The sequence below is a fragment of the Leucoraja erinacea genome, chromosome 3 (assembly GCF_028641065.1).
Source record: "Leucoraja erinacea ecotype New England chromosome 3, Leri_hhj_1, whole genome shotgun sequence".
Lineage (NCBI taxonomy): Eukaryota > Metazoa > Chordata > Chondrichthyes > Rajiformes > Rajidae > Leucoraja > Leucoraja erinaceus.
The window spans coordinates 17,262,477-17,277,554 of NC_073379.1; the positions used below are offsets into that span (position 1 = coordinate 17,262,477).

General features: G+C 47.5%; 1 protein-coding gene across 9 annotated transcripts in view; it reads left to right on the forward strand.

Annotated features, from left to right (window-relative positions):
* Positions 1–1,982: 1,982 nt before the first annotated feature.
* The window catches only part of LOC129695354 (uncharacterized), a 49,901-nt gene continuing 36,805 nt past the window's right edge, over positions 1,983–15,078 (forward strand). For 2 of the 9 annotated variants that reach the window (XM_055632223.1, XM_055632225.1), the window contains exons 1-3: positions 3,410–3,494; positions 6,046–6,101; positions 12,817–12,899. In XM_055632223.1, the coding sequence (XP_055488198.1) occupies positions 3,447–3,494; positions 6,046–6,101; positions 12,817–12,899 (187 nt within the window). In that variant the 5' untranslated portion in view covers positions 3,410–3,446. Of the gene's footprint in view, positions 2,159–3,403; positions 3,495–5,829; positions 5,908–6,045; positions 6,102–12,816; positions 12,900–15,078 lie in introns of those variants that run through there. The other 7 variants (XM_055632228.1, XM_055632229.1, XM_055632222.1 and 4 more) reach the window with 6 other exon arrangements.

Genomic DNA, 15,078 nt, shown 5'->3' on the forward strand with positions numbered 1-15,078 from the left:
AGTGAAATAACATTGTTATGTGCTAGGGGTAAACGGGACGAAAAAGGTTGGGAACCCCTGCAAATCAATAAACGTCACCTATTCCTTCTCTCAAGAGATGCTGCCTGTCCCGCTGAGTTACTACAGTATTTTGGGTCTACATTGTAAACCTGCATCTGCAGTTCCTTCCTACACACTTCCCCAGATAGACACAAAATGCTGGAGTAACTCAGCGTGACAGGCAGCATCTCTGGAGAGAAGGAATGGGTGACGTTTCCGGTCGAGACCCTTCTACAGACTGAGGCGTCTGCAGTCCCTTCCTGCACACCTGCAATTCCTTACTACACATCTGCAGTTCCTTCCAACACATCTGCTGCAGAGGTGTAGGAAGGGGCTGCAGGTGTGGGGGAATGGGACTGCAGGTGTGTGGGAAGGGGCTGCAGGTGTGGGAATGGGACTGCAGGTGTGTGACTGCAGGTGTGTGGGAAGGGGCTGCAGGTGTGGGAATGGGACTGCAGGTGTGTGGGAATGGGACTGCAGGTGTGTGGGAAGGGGCTGCAGGTGTGGGAAGGGACTGCAGATGTGTGGGAAGGGGCTGCAGGTGTGGGAATGGGACTGCAGGTGTGTGGGAATGGGGCTGCAGGTGTGTGGGAATGGGACTGCAGGTGTGGGAATGGGACTGCAGATGTGTGGGAAGGGGCTGCAGGTGTGGGAATGGGACTGCAGGTGTGTGGGAATGGGACTGCAGGTGTGTGGGAATGGGACTGAAGGTGTGTGGGAAGGGACTGCAGGTGTGTGGGAAGGGACTGCAGGTGTGTGGGAATGGGACCGCAGGTGTGTGGGGAATGGGACTGCAGGTGTGTGGGAATTTGGGCTGCAGGTGTGTGGGAATGGGACTGAAGGTGTGTGGGAAGGGACTGCAGGTGTGGGGGAATGGGACTGCAGGTTGTGTGGGAAGGGGCTGCAGGTGTGGGAATGGGACCGCAGGTGTGTGGGAATGGGACTGAAGGTGTGTGGGAAGGGACTGCAGGTGTGGGGGAATGGGACTGCAGGTGTGTGGGAAGGGGCTGCAGGTGTGGGAATGGGACTGCAGGTGTGTGGGAATGGGACCGCAGGTGTGTGGGAATGGGACTGCAGGTGTGTGGGAAGGGGCTGCAGGTGTGGGAATGGGACTGCAGGTGTGTGGGAATGGGACCGCAGGTGTGTGGGAATGGGACTGCAGGTGTGGGGGAATGGGACTGCAGGTGTGTGGGAACGGGACCGCAGGTGTGGGGGAATGGGACTGCAGGTGTGTGGGAAGGGGCTGCAGGTGTGTGGGAATGGGACCGCAGGTGTGTGGGAATGGGACCGCAGGTGTGTGGGGGAATGGGACTGCAGGTGTGGGGGAATGGGACTGCAGGTGTGTGGGAAGGGGCTGCAGGTGTGGGAATGGGACTGCAGGTGTGTGGTGGGAATGGGACCGCAGGTGTGTGGGGAATGGGACTGCAGGTGTGGGGGAATGGGACTGCAGGTGGTGTGGGAATGGGACTGCAGGTGTGGGGGAATGGGACTGCAGGTGTGTGGGAATGGGACTGCAGGTGTGTGGGAATGGGACTGCAGGTGTGGGGATGGGACTGCAGTGTGTGGGAATGGGACTGCAGGTGTGGGAATGGGACTGCAGGTGTGTGGGAATGGGACTACAGGTGTGTGGGAAGGGGCTGCAGGTGCAGGTGTGGGAATGGGCTGCAGGTGTGTGGGAAGGGGCTGCAGGTGTGGGAATGGGCTGCAGGTGTGGGGGAAGGGGCTGCAGGTGTGGGAATGGGCTGCAGGTGTGTGGGAATGGGACTGCAGGTGTGTGGGAAGGGGCTGCAGGTGTGGGAAGGGGCTGCAGGTGTGGGAATGGGACTGCAGATGTGTGGGAAGGGGCTGCAGGTGCGTCCCGCCTCTTTGTTCCCGGTCACGTGCGGGCGGGCGACGCGATGACGCGGCCGCGCTAGTGTCTGCGCGCGGGAGCGGCGCGATGACGCAGACGCGTTAGTAGTCGGCGGGCGACGCGATGACGCAGTGGGCGCTCTAAGATCTTTGCTCGGCGCGTTTGAAGCATCTTTGGTTTGAAGAGCGGAAGGAAAAGCGCGCGCGGCCGGCGAGTAACGGCCCCGGGATGAGCGAGGAGGCGGCGGCGGCGCTGCTGCCGCGGCTGGTGGGTGGACATGGCGGGGACGGTCCGGCTGGGGCTGGGGCGGGGGCTGGTGGGTGGACTGGCGGGGACGGGGGCTCGTGGGTGGACATGGCGGGACGGTCAGGCTGGGGCAGGGGCAGCAGGGTTGGGGGCTCGGCGGGGGCCTTGGGTCTGGGGCAGCAGCAGCAGCGGAGGAGGAGGAGACGGGATGAGCGAGGAGGTTGTCAACTTTACTGTGTAGGAAGGACCTGCAGACCAAAGATCTGCTCTGCTCTAAGATATTTGCTGCAGACGTTGGTTTACACCGAAGTTAGACACCAAATGCTGGAGTAACTCAGCGGGTCAGGCAGCATCTCTGGAGAGAAGGCATAATGTTGTCAACTTTATGCTTTCTATCTATGGCACATCTGTAGAAGTTGGTGAGAGTTGTTGGGACATGCCGAACCTGCTAAGCCTTCCAAGGAAGAAGAGGTGTTGGTGTGCTTTCTTGGTCGTTGCTTCAATGTCAGAGATTATGGTGTCGGAGGTTATGGGGAGAAGGCAGGAGAATAGGGTTAGGAGGGAGAGATAGATCAGCCATGATTCAAAGGTCCTTTACTGTCACATGCACCAATTAAGGTACAGTGATATTCGATTTACCACACAGCCATACTAACAAAAAAAGCAACAAGACACAACTACATAAAAGTTAACATAAACATCCTCCACAGAGGACTCCTCACTGTGAAGGAAGGCAATAAAGTCTAAACTTCTCTCATTACTGGCCGAGTAGACTTGATGTGCAGGATGGCCTAATTATACTCTTATGATCTTCAATATCCGTGGCCCAATAGAAGCTGTTAGTGATATTAACTCCTAGGAATTAGATGTTATCAACCATCTCTACTTCGGCACCGTCAATGCAATCTGGGGTATTGGTGGGGGTGCAGAAGACTCCAGCATAAGCAGTGTTTGTGTCTCAACGTCAGCGGCAGAGCTTGTTAGGTGGAGACTGGGAGTTCGGGGGTGGGGTTGCATCCAGCCCTGGGAAAAGACTGACCATTCATCTTATCTGCACCCTTCACGACTTTATAAAGCTCCACAATGTCATCCCTTCAGCCTCCAGGAAAATAAACCGAGTCTATGCAGTGTCCTTATAACTCAATCCCTCCAGACCCGGAAAAGTCTGAAGAAGGGTTCCAACCTAGAACGTTGTCTATTCATTTCCCTTACCAGATCCTCCACCACTTTGTGTTTTCACTCAACAGGCTCACAAATCTTTTTGCATCCTTTCCAGCTTAATGGATCTAACCTCCCAAACCAGTCTAGCATGCTGTGCCTAGTCAAAGGCCTTGCTGAAGTTCAAGTAGTTTTAAAGGTAATATAGGAATTCTGAGCACTCTCCATAACTTGTAAGTTATTCAGTATTAAAGAGCTGAGATCAGCAAATAAATCCAATGTCTCCCTATTACTGGAGGGGATATTGATATTTCTGATCTTGCCTCTGAAACCAAGATCCCAGGAAAAGTCATGATACTCCCTCTGTTGTAGGTTTATATTGACTGCAGCAGGTTGAGCAGAGCTATTGTGGATGATTAAAGTGAGATTTTCACACAAGTATCTTTTTTGGGGAAATCAAGACTCCTACATGTTTAATATAAAATGATTGTCAATGAGGGAAGTGGTCTGATACAAAAGCAAAATATTGTATTGATTACAAATGACAATGATGCAAGGAGAAGACTTATGTAAATAATGTGATCAGAGTTGATTAGAAGGTAAAAGCTTCAGTAAAATCAAGGACAGCGTTCAGAGCAATGTGTGTGTGCCCCTTGTTCTGGAAGCAGGCAATATGTTTGAAAAACAGGAAATGGTAGGCTGCTAAATAACTACATTGTATCAAACTGTAATGCAAAAAACGAGAATAAAGTCAGTGAAGCAAAGAAAGCCAAGACTTATCTCAAACTTAAACCATTCCATTTTTTTTTAAAAAGAAAGAAATTTCAAAAATAATCTCAGTTTAGAAATTATCTATTCAAATTGGAAAAGTTCTAACATCTCTCCAATGTGGGAACACCTGGCACCAAAGATCCTTCCTCTCCTGTGTTTTATAGGTTACTAGACCAAGTGGGACCTGTTCCCCCAACGCAATATTCGACCACTCGCCCATAGCCACCACAGGAGGCCTGGTCCCCCAATGCAACCCGTTCCACCACTCCCCTGCCTCCCCCAGAACTGGACTTTAAAATAAAATCCAATTGCACTTCCTCTGCCACCCCCAGCACTTCCAATTCAACTTCCCATGGCCCCTCTCCCTCCTGTGCTGGCAGGAGACTACAAGGGACCAATGATTCTCATGAGTAGGTACTGATGCCACATTCTTTTGATTAAGCTTTTTGAACACACAAAATTGCTTCCACTGTCCATCTGGTAGCCTCTTGCTGTGGCAAAGTGCAAGAGCAGATTGACATTTTCAAGGGGGTTGACATCTGGTGCACGAACAACATGGCCTGCCCATTGATGCCGACTGAGTTTTAACAGAGTTTCAATGTTGGGGATGTTGAACAGGGAGATGTCTTTGGCACTGGTTAAGTTATTCAAACAATGGACTTGAAGGATTTTTGCAGACAATGTTGGAATTGCCTCTCCAGTGTGCCTTGAGCTGCTGCAACTAGTTTGTTACTCAGAAGTGTATGTGAGGCTTGACTTCATTGCTGCCTGATCAGCTGTGATAATTGTGAAGAATTTATTTTTGATATTTGTTTTCTGTGAGATGTGGCGGAAGTGGTGGAGGCAGGTTCATTGGTATCATTTAAAAATAAATTGGATAGGCATATGGATGAGAAGGGAATGGAGGGATATGGTACGAGTGCAGGCAGGTGGGACTAAGGGGAAAAAAATTTGTTCGGCATGGACTTGTAGGGCCGAGATGGCCTGTTTCCGTGCTGTAATTGTTATATGGTTATATGGCTCTGGAGTAGTGGCTTCCAGACTGTCAATGTAGATCGTTATTATATTTAATGGGGCAATGGTGTTTAAAATATTTACAGTCTTGTGGAATGATAAAAAGCATAGGAATAATTAATGGCATGTTGACCTTGATCTGAAGATGGCTGAGTATGGCAAGGGAGGTCGCAGATATCGAAAACTGCCCTCCAGATACAATATTTGTCTGAATGGCTGCATGGATGTGTCTCCAGATGCTCTGGTTTCCTCCCATAATAGTGTGCTGATTGGTGGTTTAATAGCGTATTTTATCTTCTCCCAGCATGCGTAGATTTAGCTCTTAGGGGTAAGGGAATCAAATGATATGGGGAAAAAGCCATAACGGGGTACTCATTTTGGATGATCAGCTATGATCATAGTGAATGACGATGTTGGCTCAAAGGGCCGAAAGGCCCACTCCTGCACCTATTTTCCGTATTTCTATGGTGGTGACGGAATTGGAGAAGGGAATATTGATCGTGTGTGAAAGATTAGGTTGCTGTCTAAGAAGTGGCGAATGGGATAGCTTTAAGAGTTGGATTGGACTCCATTGGCTGAGTTAGTTGAGGCATTAATATTGACTATGATAACAGAACCATTTTGCTTTGCTTTCATTGGTGATGTAGAATCTGTTGGTAAACAGGAGGCAACTGAACCTCAGTTTAGTATTTCTGGCAGCCTGCACTGACAATGCTGCAGAGGATTATCAACCTGAATTATGCATCCTTCTATTTGAGGTAGAAATTCACAGCCAGTTCTCACTTGGTGGGCAGAGTGCTGAATCGAAGTTGCAGAATTGAATGGAGGTATTATTTTAAAATGTCTTTAAATTCTTAAAGTTAATGGTATTGAATGCTAAGGGCCGAATGGCCTACTCCTGCACCTAATTTCTATGTTTCTATGAATGTTACAGTGGTAAAATGTTCAAATTTTATATTATGCAGAAATTGCCGAAACAGCCCTACAGAAGTAGATTCTACAGAGACCATGCATTTGGGAGGTAAAAGAACATTACATTTTTCTGAATGGAGTAAAATAATGCTTTATGAGGAATAGATTCTCATTTATTAGCAAGTCCTTACTAAATTAACTAATTAAATATAGCTCAATGAGTGGTTCTCTAAAATCCACTTTCCTTTGGATTTTTATGATATATAAATGGTCAAGTATAATGTCACTATTTTGCAGTTGTAGCATTTAGGGCCTGTCCCACTTGGGCGTCATTTGCACGTCATTTACTCGAAATCCTAAAAATTAGTTGGCACGTCGTGATGCGAGCATGGCGCGTGGTGGCGTGTGCAGTTACGCGCGGTGCCCCAGGATTTTGCAATGCTCAAAATCCTCGCTCGCCACCTGCGTGATGTATCCCTTGTGCACGCAGACGTACTGACGCCGTACGTGTAGCGCGTAGTGATGCATGATTAGGCATGGTGACGCACGAACATTGCCTATGCTAATTTATTATGCGTCACCATACGTTAACGTCCGTAACCATGCGCCGCCTGTACGCCGTCGGCGCGTCAATTGAGCGCAGCACCATGTAACCACCCGGGTATAAAGCGTAGTTTTGAACATTTTTCACTCGGAAAATCCTTGCCGCGGAGATCGGACTAAGTACGAACAACATCGCAAATGGCCCCCAAAAGAAGCAGGACCCTCAAGAGCATTTGGCGCGCGACTGTTGTACTGCTAGACGATTTTTGCGCGACTGTCGGGTGTCAGTCACTACCGGCCTGTCTCGTAAATGCTTCCCAAGTGGGACAGGCCCTTTACAGCCATAAGATGTGAAGGAAAAAAGTTGTATACAGATTTTTATTCAAAGGAAGAGTTGTAGATGAGTTATGCTAGAGTGTCTGAGTGCTCAGTATATGTTCAGTAATTTGAGTAGTTGGCACTCTGAATTATTAATGAATGCACTTCAATTTTTTTCATTTTCCTCTGGTCAATATCTTATTTAATGAAATGTGAATTTTATTTTATTTTTTAAATAGTCTTAATGTGTGGAAATAAGTTATTTAGCCTGTTTTTGCCTCAAGCAGTTCATTGAAAGTATTATTTATTTTGTCCTACTCCTTTGTTCTTTCCTTAAACCTTTCAAAAATATTTTATTTTCTCGTATATATTCAGTTCCATTCTGAAGTGTACGGTATTAGGGACCCAAGCTGTTGTTTCATAGTGATTCAGATGCAAATGCTTTAAAATGCGTTGTTCTTTCAAGTTCTCCATAAGAATGGGATTCAGTGCTAATAAGTTTGAAATGTATTTGTTATCAAAGGAGTTACAGTGGAAAAACTTTGTGCTCTGAGCAATTTTGATGGAAAATACTCTCTTGCACAAGAAACATGAAATCAGGCAGCGCTATGGGGAGATATTTCTTCATTTATGATGCATGTTGGACCTATCACCTGACGAGGGACCACTGGAGGGTCGCTCCGGTTGCGGTGGTCTGTGGTGTTTTTTTGGCCGTTTTCGGCCATGGAACGATCGTCGCCCTGCGGCCTATATTGCTAGCTGCTAGCCGCTAGAACCCTGCACGCTGCCCGGAGAGGACGCTGGCGTTGACTGTTCTCCGCCCCCCGTCCCCCCCCCCCCCCCTGTCTGTTACCTGCCTGTTACCTGTTACCTACCTGCCTGTCTGTTACCTGCCTGTACCTGTGCCTATGCACCATCGACGCTGGACACCTCCTGTGCCTGTGCACCATCGACGCTGGACACCTCCTGTGCCTGTGCACCATCGACGCTGGACACCTCCCTGCACCAGTGACGCTGGATCCTCTCTGCACCCGCACCGCTGGACAACCTCTCTACACCTGCACGGCTGGACAACATCTCTGCACCCGCACCGCTGGATGACCTCTCTACACCTGCACGGCTGGACAACATCTCTGCACCTGCACTGCTGGTTACTCTCTGCACCCTCGTCGCTGGACTACCTCTACGCCTGCTCTGCTGGACAACCTATCTGCTCCCTCAATGCTGGACACCTCGCTGCATCTGCACTGCTGGACAACCTCTTTGCTCCCTCACTGCTCGAGACCTCGCTGCACCCGCTCTGCTGGACAACCTCTCTGCTCCCTCACCGCTGGATACTCTCTCCACCTGCACCTGCACCGCTGGACACCTCTCTGCACCCTCACCATCAGAGACAACCTCTCTGCTGCTTGGGCTCCTCATCATGCTCAAATATTCAACTCTACAAATGACTGGTTTCTTCAACAACCACATCCCATCCTGCATCCGTCATTATCATCTTAGACTTCTACGTCAACCCCGTTTCATCCACAGAGGCTCTCGACGCAAGCTTGTTTACTTCAACCACGGACATTCCATTCCATCCATCTGCTCACTACCACGCTCTACCCCCCCTCAACCGCGTCACCCCCCATCCCAGCTGACCGCACGCACAGTCAACTGGGACAACCTCAGATCTCTCCAGCCTGCCCCCATCCCTCCACCCTCTCATAATGCCAACTTTGCCCTCCTCAACACCAGGTCGCTCAACAAAAAAGCCCTTGCCCTCCATGAACTGATCCTTGACAACACTCTGGACTTCCTTCTGCTCACTGAGACCTGGCAACAACCCAATGTCTTCTTCTCCCTCAATCAGGCACCCCCACCTGGATTTAATTGCATCTCCAAACCCCGCCCTTCCCACCATGGAGGTGGTCTCTCTGATATTTTCAACCAGAACTTTCGGATCACTGAACTCACCCTCCCCCAGTAGCATCATTTGAATTCCTCGCCTTCAAAGCCCTTTCCTCCATGACAGTCATCCTCATTTACCGGCCACCTACACCAAACCCCTCCTTCCTATCTGACTTCACTGAACTCCTCACACTTGCCTCATCCCTCTCCCCACGTCTGCTGCTACTTGGTGACTTAAATATTCACATGGACTCCCCCACCTGCAAGCTCGCATCTGAATTCGCCTTTTTACTTGACAACTTCTCTCTCACTCAGCACGTCACCTTTCCCACCCATGACAAAGGTCACATCCTTGACCTGGTCTGCTCCACAAATCAACCGGTACTCGATCTCCATCCATGCCTCTTCCCCCTCTTTGATCATAAGCTTATACGGTTCACCATCCCTTCTCCGACACCTCGCCCCCGCTTCCTCCAAGAAATCACCTTCCGTAATCTAAAATCCATTGATCCCCACCATCTCTCTGACCTGCTCTCCACCACTCTCCCCCTGGACTCAACCCATATCTCACCTGATGATCTCACAAACCATCTCAACTCCACCTTGTCTACCTCCCTTAACACTATGGCTCTCCTCAAAACAAGAACTGTAACTTTCACACATCTTCACCCTGGTACACACCTGCACTTCGTAAACTGAAACAGACTGGTCGCCGACTTGAACGACTCACAAATAAATCATTAGATTAGATTAGATTAGATCCTTTAATAATCCTTTACAGGAAATTACAGTGCCACAACAGCTTCAAGACACACATAACACCACACATTTCCTCAGATAGCTTCCATACTTAATAAGTTAAAATGCAATGAATGAATACTAAAAAAATGCAAAATTATTTTTGTGCATTATAAAACCTTATAGCAGCTGGTGTACAAGACTTCCTATATCTCTCAGTTTTGCACATTGGTGCAATCAGTCTCTGACTGAAGATGCTGCTGTTGATCACCTTCAGGGCGTGGAGTGGGTGAGTGGGGTTGGTCATTATTGAACCCAGTTTGTTCAGAGTTCTGGCCTCTGCCACCTGCTGGACCGTTAGTTGCTCAGCCCCGACCACTGAGCCGGTCTTCCTGATCAGCTTGTCCAGTCTGTTTTTGTCCGCTATGCGGGCGCCTTCTCCCCAACAGGCCACAGCACTGAATGGTAGACACTGCACAGTAGGGGTTGGCAGATGTTGAATGACCTTAGCCTCCTTAAGAAATACAGTTGACTTTGTCCCTTCCTGTACACCGCCTCCATATGACTCTTCCAGTCCAGCTCACTGTCAAGCTGCACACCAAGGTACCTGTGGTAGGCGATCACCTCCACCTCAGTGCCCCTGATGGTGATTTGGTGTTGGTTGAGTCCTCCTCCTCCCCCTCCTGAAATCCACAACTATCTCCTTCGTTTTTGTGGTGTTGAGATGGAGGTTATTGTGTGCACTCCATTCCACAAAGTTGTTTATTGTATCTCTATACTCCCATTGCCCCCTTTGATGATCATCTCTCACAGTCCACCTTGAAGCTTACAAACTCCACCTAACTGACTACCAAGATGCCCTCATTGCTGCAAAATCTGCCTACCTCTCCTCCATATTCACCGACCCCTGCCTAAACCACAGAACCCTCTTCTCCACAGTGGGCAACCTCGTCAAGCCTCGAGCCAACACTCTCCCTACCTCTACTCCGGATCTCTGCAACTCATTCCTCCACTTTTTCGCTGATAAAATCAGCACCATCTATCAATCTTTATCCCCTGTACCCGACTCCCCAGCATTTACTCCACCACCTACCAAGGCCCCTCCTTTCAACATCTACACTGACCTCCTAACCCCTCCTCCACACTGCTTCCTCTCCCAGTTTGACCTGGTCACCCCTACTGAAATCTCCAAACTAATCAGCTCATCCAAACCCACTACCTGCTCCCTCGACCCTCTCCCCACTCCCCTGCTGAAGTCCTGCCTCCCCGGTCTCTGCCCCTACCTCACTAATCTCTTCAACTCCTCATTGTCCCAAGGAATTGTCCCCTCCGCTTTCAAAACTGCTGCTGTCACACCAATCTTAAAGAAACCTGGTCTTGATCCCTCCTCTCTAATTAACTACCGCCCAATCTCAAACCTCCCCTTTCTTTCAAAAACCCTGGAGCGTATCGTTGCGTCGCAACTTCATTCCCACCTCCTTGCGTATAACCTACTTAAACCCCTCCAATCTGGCTTTCGCCCCCTCCAAAGCACAGAAACTGCTCTCCTCAAAGTCCTCAACGACCTCCTCACCTCTGCTGACACTGGTTCCCTCAACATCCTCATCCTCCTCGACCTGAGCGCAGCCTTCGATACAGTGAACCATAACATCCTGCTCACCAGACTCAAAGACCTTGGCATTGAAGGCTCTGCACTCAGCTGGCGCTGTTCCTACCTTTCCAACAGAATCCACTTCATCTCTCTCCACAACCACACCTCTGCTACAGCCACAGTCACTCAAGGCATTCCCCAAGGCTCCGTACTCGGCCCCCTCCTCTTCATCATCTGCATCCTCCCCCTTGGTCAGATACTCTGCCACTTCAACCTGGACTTCCACTGTACGCCGATGACACCCAGATCTACCTCGGCACCAAATCCCCCCACAAACCCCCCCCCCTACCATATCAACTCCTGTCTGTCAGCTATAAACAACATAATCTGGATGCAACATAACTACCTCAAACTCAACAGCGATAAGACAGAATTCCTCCTCATAGGCTCCAAAGCCACACTCAGCAAAATCAATAACCCCACTCTCATCATTGACGGCACCACTGTCTCCCCATCTCCCCAGGCCTGCAACCTTGGCGTGATCTTTGATTCCACCCTCTCCCTTGAGCCTCGCATCCGCCATGCCATTAAAACCTCCTTCTTTCATCTCCGCAACATCGCCAAACTCAGACCCTCTCTTACACCTCCCGCTGCTGAAAGACTCATCCATGCCTTCATCTCCTCCCGACTGGACTATTGCAACTAACTTCTCCTTGGCATCAGCTCCACCTACATCAACCGACTGCAACTGGTCCAGAACGCAGCCGCCTGACTCATCACCCACACCGAATCCTGGCATCACATCACTCAGTCCTCAAACAACTTCACTGGCTTCCCATCTCCCACCGGATCACCTACAAAATCCTGGTCCTCACCTACAAAGCCCTCCACCATCTGGCCCCCCCATATCTCACTGACCTCCTCTCCCCCTACCAACCCTCACGGTCCCTCAGATCCACATCAGCCGGTCTCCTCTCCATCCACAAGTCCAACCTCCGCAGTTTTGGGGACAGAGCCTTCTCCAGGGCAGCTCCCAGGCTCTGGAACTCCCTCCCCCAACTGATCCGCAATTCCGTGTCCCTCACCATCTTCCAGTCCCGCCTCAAGACCCATCTCTTCACCTCTGCCTATCCTTAGCCCCACGTCCCCCTCCCTTTTCATCTGTGCATTAATTGCCTCATATTGTGTTTTGAATTGAATTCTGTCTTTACTTTGTGTACTAGTCATGTCTCTACTATTTATTTCATTCCCCTTACATGTTTTTCCTCTACCTGCTAAATGTTTGTAAGGTGTCCTTGAGACTCTTGAAAGGCGCCCATAAATAAAATGTATTATTATTATAAAAATCCCGATGCAGGATTCCAACCTGAAATGTGGATATGCATCTTTTACCTCCACAGAGCATTGTGTTTCTTGGTCAGAAATAGCTGTCTGGATAAAACTATTTTATTGCATTAAATTATTTGAAATTATTTTATGAGTGTAGATTATACATGTTGTTTAAATAGTCAATTTACAACAATGAAATGTTACAAGCTGTAATGTATTTAATTTGCCAATTTTGGTAATTGATTTATAAAGTGACAATTAATACTCTATGTTTAGGCACCTTTAAGCCCATAAATGTTCACGATTTTCAAACTGACTCTTCAGGTATCACAAAATGTACTAAGATAAGTTATCTGGATTTGATAGCTATGTCAGATTAATTTCTCATTTTAATTTCTTTTAATCATTCTAGACTGACAGGAAAACCGATGAATGTAATCTTACAGAAAAATGCAAATGCATCAACAATTGTAAACCACTTCTTGGCTGGATTAGGTGAATTTAAGTACTCAATTTAATTACAAAATGTTAAAGCTATATGAATGGTGTCGCTGAACAGTTGAACAACAATTATTTTTATCAACACATTGTGATTTCTGCCGCATCTGATGGAAATCAGGAAAGAAAATTGAGTGGTAGTTATTTGGGAAGTTTTCAGCAGTGATCAAGGAAGGCGCAAGCAGTGTGCTGGCATAATGCTCGTCTAACGTTTGATGCATGAGCTGAATTCAATAGCAAGACCCTAAACAGCATTGATGTGCAGAGGAATCTTGGAATCCAAGATCACAGCTCATTGAAGGTGGCAGCACGTAAATAGGGTAGTTAAGTATGGCATGCCCATTCCTGTGCTGTACTGTTCTCTGTTCCATCTAATATAAAAGAGAAATGGCAAAGATTTTTTTGTGGTTATTCCGTGAACCCATTATTTTATGCTTCTAAATACACATGAAATGGCCCCTATTATCTGCTTTTGAATTTTGGACTTCCTATAAAAGCAAAGTAAGCAGGAGAGGGTGAAGAGCATTGTTACTGTACACTTCGCTTTTCCATGCAATAAATAGAGGAATGTGTCATAATAGCCTATTTTTGTGTTCAGGAAATGTTTGGGGGCTTCTGTGAGCTAAAACCTGGTCACTTGTACATATTAACAATTCACAAATGCATCACTGTACTGATAGATTTATCAATAAAGTGCTTGATATTTTTAGGGTGCTTTAATGTATTAAACAGCATAGTGCAAGTCCAATCATTCAGACTAAAATGCATTTATGTTCAAGTCGGATAAATACAGTGCAGCTGAAATGTGGCGGTGATGGCACGAATATTCAGGAAATGTCAAATATTTCTCCATTCCATTTGCTTCATGAAGTGGTCTTCTGTACATCGGTGAGACCAAGCATAAACTCTGCAAACTCTGTCGCCGATCGCTTGAGCTTGGTCCACCACAAACTCTTGGTTGCTAACCATTTTAACTCCCCTTCCCATTCCCAAACTCGACCTTTGTCCTGGACTTCCATTGCCAAAGTGAGGCCATACCAAACTGGAAGAGCACCAGCTCATATTCTGCCTGGGTAGCTTACAACGCAATGGTATGAACATTTGAATTCTCCAACTGTAGATAACCTCGACAAAACAACTCTACCTCAATTTTATTTTTCCCCTAGCTACCATCTCTCCCCTATACCAATGTTCCTTCCCCTAGCTACACAATTCATACCTCGTCAATCCTCTCGCTTCAACTACAGAGCCCTCCATAATGTTTTAGACAAAGACCCATCATTTATTTATTTGCCTCTACTCCACAATTTATGATAGAAAAAAATCACATGTGGTTAAAGTGCACATTGTCAGATTTTAATAAAAGCCATTTTTATACATTTTGGTTTCATCATGTAGAAATTACAGCAGAGTTTATATATAGTCCCCCCCAGTTCAGCGCACCATAATGTTTGGGACAGCATTGTCATGTAAATGAAAGTAGTCATGTTTAATATTTTTCATATCCTTTGTATGAAGTTGCTGGGTGACGTCTGTGATGATGCTCTGCCATGCCTGTATTGCAGCTATCTTTAGCTTATGCTTGTTTTAGGGGCTAGTCCCCTACAGTTTTCTTTTCAGCATATAAAAGACATGCTCAATTGGGTTCAGATCGGGTGATTAACTTGGCCACTCAAGTACTGACCATTTTTTAGCTTTGAAAAACTCCTTTGTTGCTTTAGCAGTATGTTTGGGATCATATTCTTGCTGTAGAATGAACCGCCAGCCAATGATTTGAGGCATCTGTTTGAACTTGAGCAGATAAGATGTGTCTATACACTTCAGAATTCATTACGCTGCTACGGTCAGCAGTTGTATCGTCAATGAAGATAAGTGAGCCAGTACCTTCAGCAGCCATACATGCCCAGGCCATAACACCCCCACCACAGTGTTTCACAGATGAGGTGGTATGCTTTAGATCTTGGGCAGTTCCTTCTCTCCTCCATACTTTGTCCTTGCCATCACTCTGATAAAGGTTAATCTTCGTCTCATCTGTCCACAAGACCTTTTTCCAGAACTGTGTTTGCTCTTTTAAGTACGTCTTGGCAAACTGCAACCGGGCCAGCCTATTTTTGCAGCTAACTAGTGGTTTGCATCTTGCAGTGTGGTCTCTGTATTTCTGTTCATGAAGTCTTCT